The sequence below is a fragment of the Mustelus asterias genome, chromosome 26, assembly GCF_964213995.1.
Source record: "Mustelus asterias chromosome 26, sMusAst1.hap1.1, whole genome shotgun sequence".
Lineage (NCBI taxonomy): Eukaryota > Metazoa > Chordata > Chondrichthyes > Carcharhiniformes > Triakidae > Mustelus > Mustelus asterias.
This window is the reverse complement of record NC_135826.1, coordinates 21,489,271-21,511,515: the sequence shown is the minus strand read 5'-3', so window position 1 is coordinate 21,511,515 and position 22,245 is coordinate 21,489,271. Positions and strand designations below refer to the sequence as shown.

The window sequence follows — 22,245 nt, the reverse complement described above, 5'->3', positions numbered from 1 at the left end:
TTGTATGAGTACTACTCACTGACATGGTACCTTACCCAGATCCCCTCCTCTGCCGTATCCTCAACCCCACCTATTTGCTATCTATCTAACCAACACATTTTTGAACACTAAGGGGCCCACACTTTTTTGAGCACTAAGCTTGGCCAATTCATCTAACCTGCACATCTTTGGACTGTGGGAGGAAACCAGGGCACCCGAAATAAACCCACGCAGACACTGGGAGAACGCGCAAACGCCACACAGACAGTCATCCAAGGTCGGAATTGAACCCGGCCCCCTGGAGCTGTGAGGCAGCAGTGCTAACAACTGTGCCACCGTGCCGCCCCACTGTACAAACTGATTTGGCTGGTCATTAGTCGGCACGGTGGCACAGTAGTTAGCACTGCTGCCTCACAGCTCCAGGGGGCCGGGTTCAATTTTGGCCTCGGGTCACTGTCTGTGTAGATTTTGCACCTTCTCCCCGTGTCTGCAGGGGTTTCCTCCGGGTGCCCCGGTTTTCTCCCACACTCCAAAGATGTGTGGGTTAGGTTGATTGGCCATGCTAAATTGACCCTTAGTGTCAGGGGGATGAGCAGGGTAAATATGTGGGGTTACGGGAATAGGGCCTGGATGGGATTGTGGTCGGTGCAGACTCGATGGGCCGAATGGCATTCTTCTGTAATGTAGGGATTCTATGATTCTAGTCCCACGACTCTTTTGTGAGGGCTTTCTGTGCGCTAATTGGCTGCCTTTCCCACATAACAGCAGTGATTCCGTTTGCGAAGTATTTCAATGTGAGCTGGCCAATACATTTGTTAGTCATGAGACAGCTACAAGCTTAGCCCTGCTGGAGTCCAGCAATGTTACGGCTGTCCCAAGACCCGGCTACAACGAGGTTGCAAGAATAGAACTGTGTCTTGATGGGGTGGAGGGTGAATTTGTTTTGGTTTTGTTTTCGGAAAGGAGAGGCAGAGTTCAAACTCCTGACGGTTGATTTGTCATGAACGCTCGCGGCCAAAAACATGCTGTTTTCCTCCCTTTCAGAGGGGAAAATCTCTTTTTTTTTTTGGATCATTTTTTATTTTGGCCTCGGTGCTTTAAGATTGTGTTAATGCAAAAACCATTTAACTGTCTGCCTGACTGCAAAAATAATAAAGACAAATTAGCTTGCAAATAATCCATTTGTGATATTGTAGAGAATTTTTGATTTCCCATGGTGAGCGCAAATAGCCTGTAAATGATTTATTAATGAGTGTAAGTGCAGCAGGAACTGTGGCCCGAAAGTGCTGCTGCCTTGCACAGGACAAATGTAGGAAATCCATCATAGTCAGTCCTTGGGGACTGTAAATAACGCCTTGTTAAATGCTGCCAACTCCTGAATTATCTCTTCAGTGTGCGGAAGCTTTAAATTCAGAGGTGTTGGCAAACTGTCTTCCTGGCAGCATCCCACATGTATATGCTACTTAACCCTTTACTGTCACGAGAGAATCCTACATAACCGGATCCGCCAGCACAAATATGCATTAATGTCGCAATTTATTTTCAATGCAGGAGAACATTCAAAGACCCAGCGTAAACTGTTCTACCTCCTCTCTCCCTCTCTTGTGCTCTCTCTCGCTCTCTCTCTCTGTCCCACATCCAGCAACAAGCCCTGCACGCCCACGCTCGCGCCCCCACGCTCGCAGGCTCACACTCGCGCCCCCACACTCGTGTGCTCTCTCTCAGTCACACAGTCGCACATGCACGTTCTCGCACGCTCCGCGAATGGTTACTGACGATGAATTAATTTTGATGACACTGTGCTACAGAACAGTCCATCCTGAGACAACTGTAATGACGACCCAGGGGTGGAATTTTCCAGCCCCTCTCTCGCCAGTGGGATTTTCTAGTCCTGACGAAGACTTTTGAACGGGTTCGCTGCATTTTACACTCTTCCCCATCAACTTCACTGGCACCAGTAAAATTCCACCCCCAGTTTTTCCTCCGTTTCGTAATCTGTCACATAGGAGTAGGCCTTTTGAACCCGCGAACCTTTTCTGCCATTCACTTGTGGCTGATGCTTTTTTCCAACACCATTGCACTGGCTTGGTTCCAAAATCCATCAATACCACTGACTATAATTTGACCCCTCCCAGCCTCAACTCTCATTTGGAGGACAACGTTCGATACTTCTGTTGTGCTTGATGTGAAGTTGTCCGTGGCATCACGGTCCTGTCATGGGAGAAATCATGTAGGTTGCTCTTAGAAGATCCCAGAATCAAATGAAGGCAAAAGGTTTACAAATAATTACATAGCTATTTATACGGAGCCTTTTCATTCTCGTTCTGGGCACTGTTATATCTTGGATTCCATAGTATGTTTGAGTTCCATAATTACCAAATATGCAGAAACCATTCGCATTGGCCTCGCTTGTAAATGCACTGCTCCAGGTGCTGTGAAATGTATAGACAGATGTGCCATGCTCAATCCTTGGCCTAAAGTTTAATTAACAGATCTCAGTGGTGTAGTATTTTCAGAAGTTGCGATTGTGTGTCTGGTCATTATCCAGCAATCCTTGAACCTGTATCTGTGGAAACATGGCTTCTTTGAGGTTGAATCTGACAATTGTCAAATGCTAACGAGTTGTTCTAACATTTGCAGTGTAAGCTCGTGCATGCAAGGTGACCACTCGGGTGAAATGCGTTAAGGCTCCAGGCCCTTGGGTGGCACAGTGGTTAGCACTGCTGCCTCACAGCGCCAGGGACCCGGATTCAATTCAGGCCTTGGGTTGATGTTTGTGTGGAGTTTGCACATTCTCCCCAGGTCTGCGTGGGTTCTTCCGGGTGCTCCGGTTTCCTCCCACAGTCCAAAGATGTGTGGGTTAGGTTGATTGGCCATGATAAATTGCCCTTTAGTGTCAGGGGGATTAGCTAGGGTAAATACATGGAGTTAAGGGGATAGGGCCTGGGTGGGATTGTTGTCGGCGCAGGCTCGATGGGCCGAGTTACCTCCTTCTGCCCTGTAGGGGTTCTATGATTCTGTTGTGTTGTGGTTCAGTGTAGGGATTAAGAGAAGGGATTTGAGGAAAAAAAAATTTAGTCAGAGGGTGGTTACGGTCTGGAATGCGCTGCCTGAGAAACTGGTGGAGACGAGATGCCTCACATCCTTAAAAAGTACCGAGATGAGTACTTGGCACACCATAACATACAAAGCTATGGGCCAAATGCTGGCAAATGGGATTAGGTGGGCAGGTCAGGGCATTTCATGCATCGGTGCAGACTCGATGGGCTGAAGGGCCTCTTCTGCACTGTAGAATTCTCTTAAAATATTTTTATTAGTCTGCAGTTTAAAAATCAGTGCTTCCTATTTCGCTCTGTCAGTGGGTAAGCCTGAAGGTTATTATTACAGTAGTTGTGCCATATGACTGACTTCACAACCTGTCATCTCACACACCAGTGGAAAGTGCCATCAGTTCAGTTTGATTGACAGCCCCGAGTGTTATAAAGTCTTTGAAATAGGACTATGAATACAAATGCTTAGCTTTTATAAGGGATTAAGTACTGAAGGAAAGTTTGTTTTTATAAGGGATTAAGTAAACAAATTTAAATGGAGTATATAGGTTTTTATCAGTTTTTTTACATAATGAGATAATCAATAGACGCTCAGAACATTATTTTGTTTAATCTCACCGTGCGCCCTGTGGTCTGCCCATGGTGGATACTGGGTGAGTTGGCATGGAGGGTGTAAGGGTAGTGGATAGGGAGTTGATATAGGAACTATAAAGACTCATGGAGTTTGGTCAAAGGGCATTGGTTGACATAGAGGGTATGAGGTGCTGTGGGAGTGGGTGGAGGTGCATGGTTTGGCAAGGAACTTCTGAGGGGCCGTTGACGGTGGCAAAGGTGGCAGGGATGGTGTGTGTTTAAGGGGTGTTGTGAGGGCTGTTTTTTCTGTTATGTCCATCTCAGAACACTAATGCGGGCCTTTCACACAGCCTGTCCTTCCACCTGGCAATCTCCCCTCCCCCACCCCCGAGAACGAAAATTCACACACTGGGCACTTTCTCCCGAGTCGGGTTTGCGGAGTTGGAAATTTTCCCAGCAGCACTCCCATACAGAAGAAAAAACTTATAAGTCCACATTGTATTTGAGTAGATGGAACTTGTTTGATAGGATTCTTGCCCTTTATTTGTTGCTGATAGTCTAGGCTCTCGAACATATCTATGGCCAGAATTCTCTGGCTGTTCAAGCTGACGGGATTCATTGGTCCCATTGGCGGCACACCCCTGCGGCCAGTTTCCTGGTGGCGTGGGGTGGCTTCAATGCGAATTCCCATTGACAACAGTGGGACCAGAGAATCCCGCCGCCAGTGAACGGCGCGAACGCTGAGGGAAGGCCAGAGCATCTTGCCCTGCTGCCTGTCCAGCTAGCTTGTGGCCATCGTTCAATCCCTGTCAGTGGGGAATACCAGGCCGGTTCTTTACATTTCTCAGTTCAGTGAGACGTCAGGTCTTCATAACAAAATGCCTGACCCTTTTCTCCATTTTGGCTTTCTGCTGGAACTGCGACTCAATACTTTGTGGTTGTAATATATGTATATAATGTACTGCACCTGAGTGCGGGATCAGCTGACGCTGGAGGATTAGCATCCCCCAGTGTGGCACCCGGTCATGCAGTCTTAGATCTGAACTGTAGAACAGTGCACACCTACAATAAAGAGCTCCCCAGTGTTCAATTTACCAAGCCTACCTCGTAGTTCTTTAGGCACTGTATGTCAATAGGCGCATAGAAAACAGGGGAGGATAAGGGAAGGCGATGGCCTGGTGGTGGTATCGCTAGACTATTGATGCAGAAACTCTGCTAATGTTCTGAGCACCCAGGTTCAAATCCCACCATGGCAGATGGTGAAATTTGAATTCAATATATATTTTAAAAGAAATCTGGGTCTACTAATGACCATGAAACCATTGTCAGGAAAAACCCATCTGGTTCACTGATGTCCTTTAGGGAAGGAAATCTGCCGTCCTTACCCGGCCTGGCCTACGTGTCACTCCAGAGCCACAGCAATGTGGTTGACTCTCAACTGCCCTCCAAGGGCAACTAGGGATGGGCAATGAATGCTAGCCAGTCAGCGATGCCCATGTCCCACAAATGAATAAAAAAGTGATGTTGCTGAGGGTGGGTTAGAAGTTGCATTTTTTTCCGACTGGTGTGAAAATGGGGAGGGACCATATAGCCACAGAGGAAATTCAGGAGTTTGTTTCCAATGGAGGTTTGTTCTTTCATTGGTTGTGTTGCTGACGACCCATTTTTGGTTTGTCCTTTTTTTTTACAAAAGAGATGATTTTGATCCTTTAATTCCTGCGAGTGATTTACTAACTGGTACATTCCTTCACCTGTTCAGTTGTGAATTTGTTGCTTTTTTTGATACAGAGCTTGAGCCAGTCAGATGATTGTGTGACAGGAGACAGTTTCCCATCTAAGCTGAGATGGATACAGTTGCACACATGTTGAGCTGCGTGGAGGTAGTGAATAGGAGCTTCTGTCACCGTGTGGGTAGGGTAGTTAATCTCCTAATTTAACTCACTGCTTAGAGTAGATATTCAGAGAATCCTTACAGTGTAGAAGGAAGCCGTTCGGCCCATCCAGCCTCCACCAACAACAACTCCCACCCAGGCCCTATGCCTGTATTGTGTGCAGTTTTGGTCTCCCTTTTCTGAGGAAGGATGTTCTTGCTCTCGAGGGAGTGCAGCGAAGGTTTACCAGGCTGATTCCGGGACTGATGTATGAGGAGCGATTGACTCGGTTAGCATCGTTTTTGCTGAAGTTCAGACAAATGAGGGGGGGGATCTCATAGAGATAAAATTCTAACAGGACTAAACAGGCTAGGTGCAGGGAGGATGTTCCCCGATGGTGGGGGTGTCCAGAACCAGGGGTCACAGTCTGAGGATTTGGGGCAACCATTTAGGATGGAGATGAGGAGACATTTCTTCACTCAAAGAGTGGTGAGCCTGTGGAATTCATTACCACAGGAAGTAATTGATGCCAAAACATTGAATGTATTCAAGAGGCGGCTGGATATAGCAGTTTGAGCGAATGGGATCAAAGGTTACGGGGAGAAAGCAGGATTAGGCTATTGAGTTGGACGATCAGCCATGATCGTGATGAATAGCGGAGCAGGCTCGAAGGGCCAAATGCCCTCTCCTCCTGCTCCTAAATTCTGTGTTTCTGTGTAACCCCACGTATTTGCTCTGCTAGTACCCCCCCCCCCCCAAACTTGAAGGACAATTTTAGCATTGCCAATCCACCTAACCCGCACATCTTTATTCCGGGAGATTGTAGCACCCTCTAGCCTTTGTCGATTCCAAAGAACAGTGTGAGGTGATTGAGGTCTGGAGGAGGCATGAAGAGGCAAGAGACCGAGGAATGTTTGCATCTTGCCTCAGTGCTGGGAGTCTCTCGAAACAGCTCCACTGGGAGTTTAGTTGCTGGTTTACTATCGATTCTGTGAGGTGTACATGGAGGATACTTGTCTGCGTTTGTCCCCTGACTCAGTGAAACCCAACAACACTCGAGCTGTGCTGGTACTTGAGAACCATTTTGCTTTGTTCACTTATGTGCTAAGTGTCACGTTGACCTGTCTACCACTGAGGATTTGGTTGTGGCATGAAGCAATTTAAAAAAACAAAAATGCAGTTTTTAACAACATCAATTTTATTTTGGTGTAAATTGCTTGAAGTACGCCGTGCTTCTGTGTCATTGTGTGAAGTGGCATCTACTTCTCTCCTGTTTTTAGGAGTTTTTAAGGTTGGGAATAATTTATTAATTTTTGAACTAATTTGTATTTATGGACCCCTGACTTAATTGGCTTTAAAAGTGAAGTGATATTGTTGGAGTTGGAAGAGTTGCATTTATGTAGCGTCGTACTCCGAACCAGACCATGAATTCAGAGATTCATAGACACTTACAGAGCAAAAGAAGGCTGTTCGGCCCATCGTGCCCACGCTGGTCAACAAAGATCTGATTACACTAATCCCAATTTTCCAGCACTTGGCCCATAACCCTGGAGGTTACAGCAGCGCAAATGAATATCTAAATACTAGGGTGGCACAGTGGTTAGCGCTGCTGCCTCACAGCGCCAGGGACCCGGGTTCGATTCCTGGCTTGGATCACTGTCTGTGTGGAGTTTGCACATTCTCCCCGTGTCTCCGTGGGTTTCCTCCGGGTGTTCCGGTTTCGTCCCATAGCCCATTTTAAAATCTCACTTGAGAAGTGTCACTATCTATGACAAGCTAATCTATATTCTGCCAGGCCCTGAAATTCGTTAGGTAGCAAGAATTTAACGGAGGCATCTGTACCTCCTAAAAGGTGTTGCATGACCCCCTTACTATGCACAGCAGAGGGGCAAATTATATCAGTATTGTGCTTGAGCCTGCTGTTTAATTACCATTTGCCTCTGCGGGCTGCTCAGTGTGAGTGCTGATGGCCCCGGGGGTCTGTAGGCACAAGCGAGGGCCATCTTTGTATGGGCCTGCTGACAGCCTGTTTGCAATGGAGAATACAGTCTGTTCAAAGTAGGTTTACTGAGTGTGCGTACGTGTGCGAGATTCTTTACGGCTATGGCTTTCTGCAGGTAGTCATGATGTGGAGATGCCGGCGTTGGACTGGGGTAAACACAGTAAGAAGTTTAACAACACCAGGTTAAAGTCCAACAGGTTTATTTGGTAGCAAAAGCCACACAAGCTTTCGGAGCTCTGAGCCCCTTCTTCAGGTGAGTGGGAATTCTGTTCACAAACAGAACTTATAAGACACAGACTCAATTTACATGAATAATGGTTGGAATGCGAATACTTACAACTAATCCAGTCTTTAAGAAACAAAACAATGGGAGTGGAGAGAGCATCAAGACAGGCTAAAAAGATGTGTATTGTCTCCAGACAAGACAGCCAGTGAAACTCTGCAGGTCCACGCAACTGTGGGAGTTACAAATAGTGTGACATAAATTCTGATTCTAGGATCGCATGATAAAGACTCAGGAGGAAAAAAGCAGAAATATTTATGTGAAATAGTGTGACATAAACCCAATATCCCGGTTGAGGCCGTCCTTGTGTGTGCGGAACCTGGCTATCAGTTTCTGCTCCACGACTCTGCGCTGTCGTGTGTCGCGAAGGCCGCCTTGGAGAACGCTTACCCGAATATCAGAGGCCGAATGCCCGTGACCGCTGAAGTGCTCCCCAACAGGAAGAGAACAGTCTTGCCTGGTGATTGTCGAGCGGTGTTCATTCATCCGTTGTCGCAGCGTCTGCATAGTTTCCCCAATGTACCATGCCTCGGGACATCCTTTCTTGCAGCGTATCAGGTAGACAACGTTGGCCGAGTTGCAAGAGTATGTACCGTGTACCTGGTGGATGGTGTTCTCACGTGAGATGATGGCATCTGTGTCGATGATCCGGCACGTCTTGCAGAGGTTGCTGTGGCAGGGTTGTGTGGTGTCTTGGTCACTGTTCTCCTGAAGGCTGGGTAGTTTGCTGCGGACAATGGTCTGTTTGAGGTTGTGCGGTTGTTTGAAGGCAAGAAGTGGGGGTGTGGGGATGGCCTTGGCGAGATGTTCGTCTTCATCAATGACATGTTGAAGGCTCCGGAGGAGATGCCGTAGCTTCTCCGCTCCGGGGAAGTACTGGACAACGAAGGGTACTCTGTCCACTGTGTCCCGTGTTTGTCTTCTGAGGAGGTCGGTGCGGTTTTTCGCTGTGGCGCGTCGGAACTGTTGATCAATGAGTCTAGCGCCATATCCTGTTCTTATGAGGGCATCTTTCAGCGTCTGGAGGTGTCTGTTGCGATCCTCCTCATCCGAGCAGATCCTGTGTATACGGAGGGCTTGTCCGTAGGGGATGGCTTCTTTAACGTGTTTAGGGTGGAAGCTGGAGAAGTGGAGCATCGTGAGGTTATCCGTGGGCTTGCGGTACAGTGAGGTGCTGAGGTGACCGTCCTTAATGGAGATGCGCGTGTCCAAGAATGCAACCGATTCCGGAGAGTAGTCTATGGTGAGCCTGATGGTGGGATGGAACTTGTTGATGTCATCATAGAGTTGTTTCAGTGATTGTTCACCATGAGTCCAAAGGAAGAAAATGTCATCGATGTATCTAGTGTATAGCACCGGTTGAAGGTCCCGTGCGGTGAAGAAGTCTTGTTCGAACCTGTGCATGAAGATGTTGGCATATTGAGGTGCAAATTTGGTCCCCATGGCTGTTCCGTGTGTCTGGAACAGACACGGAACAGCCATGGGGACCAAATTTGCACCTCAATATGCCAACATCTTCATGCACAGGTTCGAACAAGACTTCTTCACCGCACGGGACCTTCAACCGGTGCTATACACTAGATACATCGATGACATTTTCTTCCTTTGGACTCATGGTGAACAATCACTGAAACAACTCTATGATGACATCAACAAGTTCCATCCCACCATCAGGCTCACCATAGACTACTCTCCGGAATCGGTTGCATTCTTGGACACGCGCATCTCCATTAAGGACGGTCACCTCAGCACCTCACTGTACCGCAAGCCCACGGATAACCTCACGATGCTCCACTTCTCCAGCTTCCACCCTAAACACGTTAAAGAAGCCATCCCCTACGGACAAGCCCTCCGTATACACAGGATCTGCTCGGATGAGGAGGATCGCAACAGACACCTCCAGACGCTGAAAGATGCCCTCATAAGAACAGGATATGGCGCTAGACTCATTGATCAACAGTTCCGACGCGCCACAGCGAAAAACCGCACCGACCTCCTCAGAAGACAAACACGGGACACAGTGGACAGAGTACCCTTCGTTGTCCAGTACTTCCCCGGAGCGGAGAAGCTACGGCATCTCCTCCGGAGCCTTCAACATGTCATTGATGAAGACGAACATCTCGCCAAGGCCATCCCCACACCCCCACTTCTTGCCTTCAAACAACCGCACAACCTCAAACAGACCATTGTCCGCAGCAAACTACCCAGCCTTCAGGAGAACAGTGACCAAGACACCACACAACCCTGCCACAGCAACCTCTGCAAGACGTGCCGGATCATCGACACAGATGCCATCATCTCACGTGAGAACACCATCCACCAGGTACACGGTACATACTCTTGCAACTCGGCCAACGTTGTCTACCTGATACGCTGCAAGAAAGGATGTCCCGAGGCATGGTACATTGGGGAAACTATGCAGACGCTGCGACAACGGATGAATGAACACCGCTCGACAATCACCAGGCAAGACTGTTCTCTTCCTGTTGGGGAGCACTTCAGCGGTCACGGGCATTCGGCCTCTGATATTCGGGTAAGCGTTCTCCAAGGCGGCCTTCGCGACACACGACAGCGCAGAGTCGTGGAGCAGAAACTGATAGCCAGGTTCCGCACACACAAGGACGGCCTCAACCGGGATATTGGGTTTATGTCACACTATTTCACATAAATATTTCTGCTTTTTTCCTCCTGAGTCTTTATCATGCGATCCTAGAATCAGAATTTATGTCACACTATTTGTAACTCCCACAGTTGCGTGGACCTGCAGAGTTTCACTGGCTGTCTTGTCTGGAGACAATACACATCTTTTTAGCCTGTCTTGATGCTCTCTCCACTCCCATTGTTTTGTTTCTTAAAGACTGGATTAGTTGTAAGTATTCGCATTCCAACCATTATTCATGTAAATTGAGTCTGTGTCTTATAAGTTCTGTTTGTGAACAGAATTCCCACTCACCTGAAGAAGGGGCTCAGAGCTCCGAAAGCTTGTGTGGCTTTTGCTACCAAATAAACCTGTTGGACTTTAACCTGGTGTTGTTAAACTTCTTACTGTTTCTGCAGGTACCCAACCATTTATTTTAATTAACTAAATGTATTAAACCCGAGCCTTGTTATTTGAATTCCTGATTTTTTTTCTCTCTCTCTCTCCCCGTTTGTGTGTGGTGATCGGACCAGACTGGGTGGGGAAAATGTTATTTTGGTGACGCTTGCTCTGTAGGATATTTTTTGCTCTCTCTTTGACTCCCTTCCAGTGCAAGTCACATTAAATTGCGTCACTTTTATCTTCCCTGCTTTGTGTGTGCTTGATGAGTCTGTCAGCCTGACTGCTTCTGCGGCTGGAATATTCCGGAGTATGTACACTGTCTCCGAGGCTTGTCTCTGTCTCCTCTATTTTTGCATTCACTCTTCAGCGCTGAATCCTAATTAAAAACTAGAGCTCCCAATGTTGCCAGGGTTTTAATCAATCCCCCCTTTGGCTGTCTTTCGTATTCTTTTAAAAGCAGCGCTGATCTTAAATACAGATCTACCTTTTTTCATCTGAAGGGATTGAAGCATTACTGATAGTTTGATGGTAGCTCCTCCGAGTTGGGCACTACCTCGGAGACTGCTGACCCATACCCTGCTGAATGTGTGTGATCGGAGGGCACTGCTTGCAGCTGGTCTGACAAGAGACAGCACTAGCTGAAGGCAGTTTTGTAACCAGACCGTTTGGTTTTGTGGCACGGTGACACTGCGGTTAGCACTGCTGCCTCGCAGCACCAGAGACCCCCGGGTTCGATTCCCAGCTTGGGTCTGTGTGGAGTCTGCACGTTCTCCCCGTGTCTGCGTGGGTTTCCTCCGGGTGCTCTGTTTTCCTCCCACAGTCGAAAAGATAAAGAGCCAAGAAAATTCCAGCACAGCAACGGGCTCTTCGGCCCTCCAAGCCTGCACCGACCATACTACCCGACTGAATTAAAACCCCCTACCCTTCCGGGGACCATATCCCTCTATTCCCATCCTTTTCGTGTATTTGTCCAGACGCTCCTTAAAACTCACTATCGTATCTGCTTCCACTATCTCCCCCGGCAGTGAGTTCCAGACACCCACCACCCTCTGTGTAAAAAATCTGCCTCGTACATCTCCTTTAAACCTTGCCCCTTGCATCTTAAACCTATGCCCCCTAGTAATTGACTCTTCCACCCAGTGCCGGATTTAGACTTGGTGAGGCCCAAAGCTATATCAAGCTTGGAAGCCCCTTGTTAAAAAGTTACACCAAAAGGTCTCACAAAGGTGCGTACCAAAACAGGACCTTGGGTCGCCACAAAAGAATTGAAAACATAATTATGCCTTTTAATTATTTAATAGCAAGGTATTGAAAGTGAAAAATACAAATTATTTTCAAATGAATGCATTTACTGATTACAGATTTATCATTTGGCTGTCTTGATCTCTCTCATAGATTTTGGTAATTTTGGTAATTTTTTGAGTTGCTCTTCAAGCTGGTGCTTTCTTTTTCTTTTCTGGTATCCGCTCTTAAATGTTCTCTTCATTGTAAACCTTCTGAAATTTTGTGAGGCCCCTGCGGATTGTGAGGCCCTAAGCTGTAGCTTGTTTAGCTTATGCCTAAATCCGGCACTGCATCCACCCTGGGAAGAAGCTTCTGACTATCCACTCTGTCCATGCCCCTCATAATCTTGTAGACTTCTATCAGGTCGCCCCTCAACCTCCGTCGTTCCAGTGAGAACAAATCAAGTTTCTCCAACCTCTCCTCATAGCTAATGCCCTCCATACCAGGCAACATCCTGGTAAATCTTTTCTGTACCCTCTCCAAAGCCTCCACATCTTTCTGATAGTGTGGTGACCAGAATTGAACACTATATTCCAAGTGCGGCCGAACTAAGGTTCTATAAAGCTGCAACATGACTTGCCAATTTTTAAACTCAGTGCCCCGGCTGATGAAGGCAAGCATGCCGTATGCCTTCTTGACTACCTTCTCCACCTGCGTAGACACTTTCAGTGACCTGTGTACCTGTACACCCAGATCCCTCTGCCTAGCAATACTCTTAAGGGTTCTGCCATTTACTGTATATTTCCTTTCTGTATTAGACCTTCCAAAATGCATTACCTCACATTTGTTTGGATTGAACTCCATCTGCCATCTCTCCGCCCAAGTCTCCAACTGATCTATATCCTGCTGTATCCTTTGGCCCTCATCGCTATCCGCAAAACAGCAACCTTGGTGTCATCCACAAACTTACTAATCAACCAGTTACATTTTCTTCCAAATCATTTATATATATATATATATATATTACAAACAGCAAAGGTCCCAGCTCTGATCCCTGAGGAACACCACTTGTCACAGTCCTCCATTCAGAAACGCACCCTTCCACTGCTACTCTCTGTCTTCTTTGACCGATGTGGAGATGCCGGCGTGGGACTGGGGTAAACACAGTAAACCTGGTGTTGTTAAACTTCTTACTGTTCTTTGACCGAGCCAGTTCTGTATCCACCTTGCCAGCTCACCTCTGATCCCATGCGACTTCACCTTCTGCACCAGCCTGCCATGAGGACCTTGTCAAAGGACTTACTGAAGTCCATGTAGACAACATCCACTGCTTTACCCTCATCAATCATCTTCATCACTTTCTCAAAAATCTCAATCAATTTAGTGAGACATGACCTCCCCTTCACAAAACCATGTTGCCTCTCGCTAATACGTCCACTTATTTTCAATTGGGAGTAAATCCTGCCTCAAAGAATTCTCTCCAATAATTTCCCTACCACTGACGTAAGGCACACCGGCCTGTAATTACCTGGATTATTCTTGCTATCCTTCGTGCTGGTTAGGTGCATTGGCCATGCTAAATTCTCCCAGTGTACCCGAACAAGCGCCAGAGTGTGGCGACTAGGGGATTTTCACAGTAACTTCACTGCAGTGTTACTGTAAGCCTACTCGTGATATTAATAAATAAACTTTAAACTTCACAGACTGGTTTCTTTCATGGACTGTGGTAATCTTAAGTATGCTTGAGGGAGGGGCCCACAATTCAGATATATTAGAAATCATAGAAACCCTACAGAGCAGAAAGAGGCCATTTGGCCCATCGAGTCTGCACCAACCACAATCCCACCCAGGCCGTACCCCCATACCCCTACATATTAACCCGCTAATCCCTCGAACCCGCACACCTCAGTACACTAAGGGGCAATTTTAGCATGGCCAATCAACCTAACCCGCACATCTTTGGACTGTGGGAGGAAACCGGAGCACCCGGAGGAAACCCACGCAGACACGAGGAGAACGTGCAAACGCCACACAAACAGTGACCCAAGCCGGGAATCGAACCCAGGTCCCTGGAGCTGTGAAGCAGCAGTGATTAAGCTGATCTTTCTCTACCCCCTAGCTGTGACTGCAACACCACATTCTCTCCTTTCCTTCTCTATGAACGGTATGCTTTGAGTGTACAGCGCACAAGAAACAATACTTTTCACTGTATCCCAATACATGAGACAATAATAAATCGAATCAAATTGTACTAGTTTTGTTAAAGAAAGGGCTGAATATAATGGGGGCAGCCGAGTCGCTGCCACCTCACCCCACCCCGTCCTCCTCACCCCCAACCCGCAGGCAAAGTCAACGTGGAGACAACTGGCTCCGTGTCAGCCTGTCCTTCCGCAGGCTAGACAAGGGCCAAGGGCAACTTCTGCCCCACACAAGGGAGGAAGCCTCACCCTCGGGAGCCAATCAGGTTTGCCGGCAGCTCCATCAGTCCCAAGCACGCATTAGTGGGCGTTGCCGAGACTTCAACAAGAGGAGGAGAAAGAATGGATCCATGGATCCCCGGAGACGGGTTAATCCGGGGTCTTGGCCCTTGAGGGTGGGGGTGGTGAGTTTTAAGGATGTTGGAAGATAGGAAGGAAGGTGGGGTGTTCGATTATGAGGGGGTGGGGGGGAGGCATTTCCCGATTGGCAAAGGGCAGCCCCCGAAGACAAAACACCTTCTTCCCCCCCCACCTTGAAGATATTGGCCGAAATTTTCCAGTCATTCATGCTGGCGAGATTCTCCGGTCCTGCTGCTGTGAACAGAGATTTGGCTGAGCGCCAAATTCTCCATCCTCGCTTACAGCGACAGTGGGGCGTGAATGGCCGGATAATTCCGGCATTCCAGCCTGACTGCCCACGTCAAATGTGTTATGGTCTGTGAGCAGCATATCCTCAGGGTCAATTGGCTTGGTAACAAACCTAATTGACCCTTGATTACCAATTTAAATATGGTGGATGGGCTGCCGATTTCTGTGCCCACCCCAACCTCTCTTTATAACGGGGTGGGGAGAAGGTGGGAGCTGGGTTGGGAAGGTGGTAGTGTGGACTCCCCACCACGTCTGTGTGAGTTTTGCCCCGGGCGCTGTGGTTCCCTCCCACAGACGTGCTGGTTAGGTCCATTGGCCGTGCTAAATTCTCCCTCAGTGCGCCCGAACAGGCGCCAGAGTGTGGCGACTCGGGGATTTTCACAGTAACTTCATTGCAGTGTTAGTGTAAGCCTACTTGTGTTTCAAAGCGCATTTGTTCTCAACATACTAAGGGAGCCGCCAAGGTAGTTAATTAGCAAGGGGTTGCCAATTTCTGCAGAGTGGGAGCTGTTGGGTCACATACTGAACTGGCAAACTGACAGCTTGCTGTGCAAGATTTGTAATAACTCACAAGTCATTAATGTGGAGTGTGCTTGCTAATCCTTTGGAGCAAAACCGACTGTTGGCGATCCAGTTCTTGCATTAACTTCATGAATTCACGTTTGCAGCTCCGTTTTTAGAATATTTTTGTTTAAAACCTAATCCTTTTCTTCCTAGACAGAAATTGCGAAGAGACTGAATGTGATCTGCGCTCAGCTCCTTCCTTACTTATCACAGGAAGTAAGTGTGACTTTTAATTCATGTAATTTGTTAATTCTTTTTTAACCTTAAACCTTTGAAATGTAATGTTTTTTTAAGTAGCAGATTAAGTTTAAGGTTTTTTTGCTCTCCTTGTTTGTGCTTATTAGGTTTCTTTAAAGTTTATTTTAAACTTTATAAACTTTAACTTTAAAAAAATTTAAAACTTTATTATAGTTTATAGAATAGATAAAATTCTGCATACTGCAAAAGCTATACTCGCACGAAAGAAAGTTAAACTTGCTTTTATATAATGCCTTTCATGGCCACGCAAATGTCCCAAAGCCCCTTAGAGTCAGCCGAGAATTTCTGAAGTGTAGTCACTGTTGCAATGTCAGAAAAGCCGCGACCAATCTACTCGCAGCAATATTCCAGAGGCAACAATGCGACAATGGTAAATAACTCTGTTTTTGAATGGAGGATTGAGGGATAAGTATTGGCCAGGACTCCAGGGCTAACTCCACTGCTCCTCGAACTAGTGCTATAGTAACATCTGAAGGGGGCTTGGATAGGGTAGGTGGTTCCTCTTATCAAACAGTAAGAAGTCTCACAACACCAGATTAAAGTCCAACAGGTTTATTTGGTACCATGAGCTTTTGGAGCGCTGCTCCTTCATCGGGAGGCTGGGGGGGGGAGGGGTATAGTGGTGGCACGTGTGGGCAGGGGTTTGGGGGGAAAGTGGAGATGGGACGGAGTGGGGATGGAGGGGGGGGGAGAGAGGAAGAGAGAGTGTCCCAGTGTTTTGGGCCAATCATTTGGAACTTGAATGAAGAGAAATTTCTTCACTCGAAAGGATTGCGAATCCTAGGAATTCTCAATCCCAGAGGATTGTGGATGCTCCATCGTTAAATATTTTGAAGGCTCGGATAGGCAGATTCTTTTAGTGTCTGGGGGGGGGGGATGGAGTTGAAGCCCAAGATCAACCATGATTAAATGGCGGAGTAGGCTCCATGGGCCGAATGGTCTCCTCCTGTTCTTACTTCCTGTGCTCCTACACCTACTTGAGGGAGGAAATGGGATGCTGGTTTAACATCTCATCTGACAAACAACCCCTCCGACAGGGCAGCACTCCCTCAGTATTGCACTCGATTTTTTGTCAGTCAGCCTTGATTTTTGTGCTCAGTTCCTGGCGTTCAATCAGTTCCTGATTCAGAAGGTCGTATGTTATGAGTTAGTAAAATGAAAGGAGTATACAGTGTAAGGTTTCAAATAGGGACCCTGAGCCAAATTGCCAAGGGGCCTCCTGAGGTTATAACCCTCATCTCTGTATATTTGTGATCAAGATTTCTGGATCCTCCTATGTGGTTTGACAGTTCTACGTCAGTAGTATACAACAACAGCAGTAAAGAGAAGAGCACGACCACACTCTTGGGTTTCAAAAAAAGCTTACATTTATTTGTTGCCTTCCACAGCCACAGAACATTGAAAAATGCTTTACAACCAATGAAGTGTTTCTATAGTTGTATTGCCAAGGTAACTGGCCCTTGTGTTTAAATGATAGGACATGGAATCCCCAAGAGGATGTTGATTTTATAATCTATTGTATTGTGGTAAATGTCCACTCTGCACTATTGGTCCTTGAAGGTGATTTAACCCTGTTACTATGAATGCAAGTATGAATTGCTTTATTCCAAACAATTTTACCAGACTTCCTTGTTTTTTGGTATCTTTCCAGCATCAACAACAGGTAATCCAGACCATAGAACGTGCAAAGCAGGTGACCATGGGCGAGTTAAATGCTGCCATTGGGGTGCGAGGACTTCCCATTCTACCACCCCCAGTATGTATACCTCTTAACATTTATTCCAATGGAATTACTTTACTCAGGCACTGTAGACTTTGCGTGACTGGCATTTCCTACATGGCACTCTGCCCCAACTCCACACGAGAAAGGAAATGGTGGTTAAACCATCCACTACCCTCCAGAAAGGAGTTGATGATGAGACTCTTCCGAGGTAATAGTGAAGCTGAATCATCTCATACAGTTGCACTACGACTAAAACCCATAAAATGATAGAAACTCTACATGTTTCTGTAGGGAGGCCCTTTGGCCCATCTGGCCTGCACCTAAAACAATCCAACCCAGACTCCATCCCCGCAGCCCCACGCATCTACCCCATTCGTCTCCCCTGACACTAAGGGGTAATTTAGCATGGCCAATCCACCGCATTTGCACATCTTTAGAGTGTGGGACGAAACCGGAGCACCCGGAGGAAACCCACGCAGACACAGGGGGAATGTGCAGACTCCCCACACACACTGACCTGAGGCCGGAATTGAACCTGGGGCCCTGGTGCTGTGAGGCAGCAGTGCTAACCACTGTGCCACCGAGCCGCCCCGTGCTGCTATGATTCTATGACTAAAAGTAATAGAATCATCGAATCCCTACAGTGCAGAAGGAGGCCATTCATCCCACTGACAGCAACCCCACCTATTTATCCTGCTAATCCCCCTGACACTTAAGTGTCTTCCCTGCCCCCCAACCCACTCCACGGGTTCAAAAACCGGGGTGGGGTTGGGATGAGGTGGGGGGTGGTGGTGGTATTCCCTTTGGGTTCTCACCGCCGTGACCTGGTAGTGATTTTAACCTGAGGCTGGCAGGCCTCGGAGGTGAAACCCATCCTTGCCCCCAGTTACGGACCTTAAGTAACCACGCAATAACCCTTTTCCTCACCCCAACCTCATATTTAAGTTGATGAGAGCTCAGATCCTGCTTTCAAAAAAAAAGATTTGCTCATGCAGTCAGATACTATTGTATCTGAGCAATTTAGGAAAGCTCCTATTCATGCAAATGAGAAGTTGAGAACACTGCTTGGATATTACTTACAAGCCTGCGTTGCGTTTAGTGTTTGTCCAGCACAGAAACCAGTGTGGATCGGTGAAAGGATTATAGAGATGTTCAGGTTATACAGGGAGGTCCAGAAGCTTTGGGTGATTGTGGTGGTTTGTATGATATGGAATGTGCTTTGCACAGGGTTAATTTACCGCTCTCCAGTCTAAAGGTTAAACTTTCTTCCCCGCTCGGGTTTGGTAGATATCTCGACCTCTCGTGGCACCTGTTGGTGCAATTTTAACAAGAAAAAACTATGTGTAAATGATGAGATGATGGATCTTCTTTATGTTGAGTTGAATGGACATGCAGCTCCACCAGCTCCTGTTTTTCGCATGAAGCTGGCATTATTGTAAATTTGCTGGATTTTCAAAGAGCGGCTGCTGGGAAAGCCAGTTTCTTAGTTTTATATTTTATTGTATCTCCCCAGCATCTGGTCTCCCCGAGTATGGCCACTAGTGCTGTGTCATTGTAGGTTGCAGGGACTTGCATGTACAGAACTGATGGCAACAGCAAACTTCTGAATAGATAAAACAGCGCCGATTACTCTCTTCTCAAGGGTGCCTGATAACGGAATTGAAAAGTTCTCCATCCCGATTATTGACGTATGCAAAGATCATCACTTTAAAAAATAATTCATAGAATCATAGAATCCCCACAGTGCAGAAAGAGGCCATTTGGCCCATCGAGCCTGCACCGACAACAATCCCACCCAGGCCCTATCCCTGTAATCCCAAGTATTTACCCTACTAATCTCCCTGGCACTAGGGTCCATTTAGCATGGCCAATCAAACTAACCTGCACATTTTTGGACTGTGGGGAGGAAACCGGAGGAATCCCAAGGAAGCACGGGCAGAACATGCAAACTCCACACAGACAGTGACCCGAGGCCGGAATTGAACCCGGGTCCCTGGCGCAGTGAGGCAGCACATTTCCTTGAGGCAGATCTTGCACTGTTCCAATGTGCTGCTCCTTTAGATGGTTCACGGACTTGGTGAGGCAAATGGAAGTGAAGCTTTCTCTGAAGGGCTTTTCTCCCTCTGCTGTGTTTGTTAGTAAGGCTTGGGGAACAGCTTGAGAGTTACATTGATGAGATGGTTAGGCAAATCTGTTCTTTGGCGGCCAGACAATAATGGTAACTTGTATATAATAGTATAGTGCATATAATATAATAGTAATTTGTAACACTGTGTCAGAGGGCAACAGTTGGGTAAATCCTCCGATAGAGCCCCAAGTGTTTGTGATGTAGGAACCATCATTTTAAGATGAAGACTGGAATTTAACGCTGGCAGGAACCTCTGGGCGGCACGGTGGCACAGTGGTTAGCACTGCTGCCTCACAGGGCCAGGGACCCGGGTTCAATTCCAGCCTCGGGTGACTATATGTGTGGAGTTTGCACATTCTCTCCCTGTCTGCGTGGGTTTCCTCCGGGTGCTCCGGTTTCCTATCACACTCCAAAATGTGCGGGTTAGGTGGATTGTCCATGCTAAATTGCCTCTTAGTGCCAAGGGGATTAGCAAGGTAAATACGTGGGGGTTACAGGGATAGGGCCTGGGTGGGATTGTTGGTCGGTACAGACTCGATGGACCGAATGGCCTCCTTCTGAACTGTAGGGATTCTATGGGGTGGAATCAATGGGAAATCTCATTGACAATGGTGGGACCAGAAGATGCTGCCACTGGAAATAGTGTACCGCATCCCACTGAGGGAAACGTGGAACATGGAGGCCAGCGAATCCCGCCCATTGTCAAGGGCCAAAGGTCAAGTCGCTGGAAGCAATGCCTGTGCCTTATGATCAGTAGACTCTGGCTAGGGCTTAACCGCTCTGTTTTGAGGGACTGCAAATATCCATGAATAGTTCCTAGTTGGCCAACATGTCTGGTACAGTCCCCCTCTGAATAGTGACCTTGCCTGAAGAAGTAGGAACAGGAAGGAAAATCCCAATCTCTTCCTCCCTCTGCCTCCAGTGATGCAAATAGTGTTCCATCCTTTCGTCAGCAAGTAACTGTTGAAACTATTGGAAAGAAAATACTTTTTGGGAAAAAAAAATTGCTTCTGCTCAATGATCTATTTTTAAACTTTAAGATTAAGTTGATGTATTTGAATATATCAACATGTAATTAAAAATTGTAATTGGAATATTTGAAAAAGAACTGTGGCTGACATTTTAAATTGTTCCCTTTTTTCTAAAGTCGAGTTTTGGTTTCTGAAAACCTAAATTAATTGAGCAATGAAATATTAAGCATTGCCTTTAATATCTTAACTGTTTAATTTTGTTCACGTTCTATTATTCACGATGGTGCTACCTGGGAGGATTGGGGTGTGGAGGTGGGGCCATTGGGGGTAATAGATTGATTGACTGATTCATTGTTGACTTAAAGTGCTAGAAAACTGTCCAAAATTTACATTTTAGGAGTAGTGTTCTCCCAAACCATCTATCCGCGAGCAAATAAATGTTGTGTGCGATGCACTTGGATCCCCTTTCAATATACTTATGCGTTTTTGCTTCTTCCAACACACAATCCGAAATGTTCTGTAAAAATCATAGACTCCTACAGTGCAGAAGGAGGCCATTCGGCCCATCAAGTCAACACCGACCACAATGCCGCCCAGGCACGATCCCCACAACCCAATGAATTTACTCTAGCTAGTCCCCCTGACACTAAAGGGCAATTTAGCAAGGCCAATCCACCCAACCAGCACACCTTTGGACTGTGGGAGGAAACCGGAGCATCCGGAGGAAACTTGCGCAGACAGGGAGAGAACATGCAGACTCCGCACAGACAGTTACCCAAGCTGGGAATCGAACCTGGGTCCCTGGCGCTGTGAGGCAGCAGTGCTAACCATTGTGCCATCGTGTCGCCCAAGAAGCTGCAGAGTGGATCAATGAGTCTTTAGGATTGAGAGTGAAGTGTTTACGATAGAATTTGGGAATTGCAAGTTTGGATTTCTGCTTGTTCTTCCAAATACTCTTAAGAGGAGGAGGTTGGGTTGGAACGATCCAATTAAAATGGACCAAATCTGTATTTGGAGCTTCTCACACCCTTCAAACTTACAGTACTCGCAATTTTGTGTTTCTTCTGTTTTAATGTTTCTGCATTTCTTCCTCCTGGGAAGAGCAAATAGAAAGCAGGAAAGGAACTTTCTTTAAAATTTGCTGCATCGCATGGCTCTTAATCGGCCAATTGGTGGGATATTTAATTCCCATTCCCCTGGCCCTCTGTCACTTTCAAGCTCAAGATTTCAGACCTGATCTTATTGAAGTTAGTTAGAGTTTATTTATTAGTCACAAGTCGGCTTACATTAACACTGCAATGAAGTTACTGCAAAATTCCCCAAGTCGCCGCACTTCGGGGCCTGTTCGGGGCCAATGCACCTAACCAGCACGTCTTTCAGACTGTGGGAGGAAACCGGAGCACCCGGAAGAAACCCACACAGACACAGGGAGAACGTGCAAACTCCACACAGACAGCAACCCAAGCCAGGAATCGAACCCAGGTCCCTGGCGCTGTGAGGCAGCCATGCTAACCACTGTGCCACCGTGCCGCCCATCTTATTGAATCTTTTTTTAAAATTTTGATCTTATTGAATGGCGCAGCAGGCCTGAGGGCCAAGTGGCTCCTAATTTGTCTGTCCATATATGGTAAGAGATGCCTCTACTATTGATTAGTAGACCAAAACTTTTAATGGTCTCTTTTGTCCTTTAAAATGTCCTGGGAGTGAGTGGGTTAACCTCAGCCCTCAGTTGA

The 22,245-nt window shown here is 46.9% G+C and overlaps 1 protein-coding gene across 2 annotated transcripts in view; it reads left to right on the top strand.

Moving 5' to 3' along the window:
* Nucleotides 1-22,245, top strand: part of LOC144479507 (transducin-like enhancer protein 1) — a 230,071-nt gene that overhangs the window by 94,272 nt on the left and 113,554 nt on the right. For both annotated transcript variants that reach the window (XM_078198239.1, XM_078198240.1), the window contains 2 exons: nucleotides 15,586-15,648; nucleotides 17,342-17,446. In XM_078198239.1, coding sequence (XP_078054365.1) covers nucleotides 15,586-15,648; nucleotides 17,342-17,446 — 168 coding nt within the window. The remainder of the gene's footprint in view (nucleotides 1-15,585; nucleotides 15,649-17,341; nucleotides 17,447-22,245) is intronic.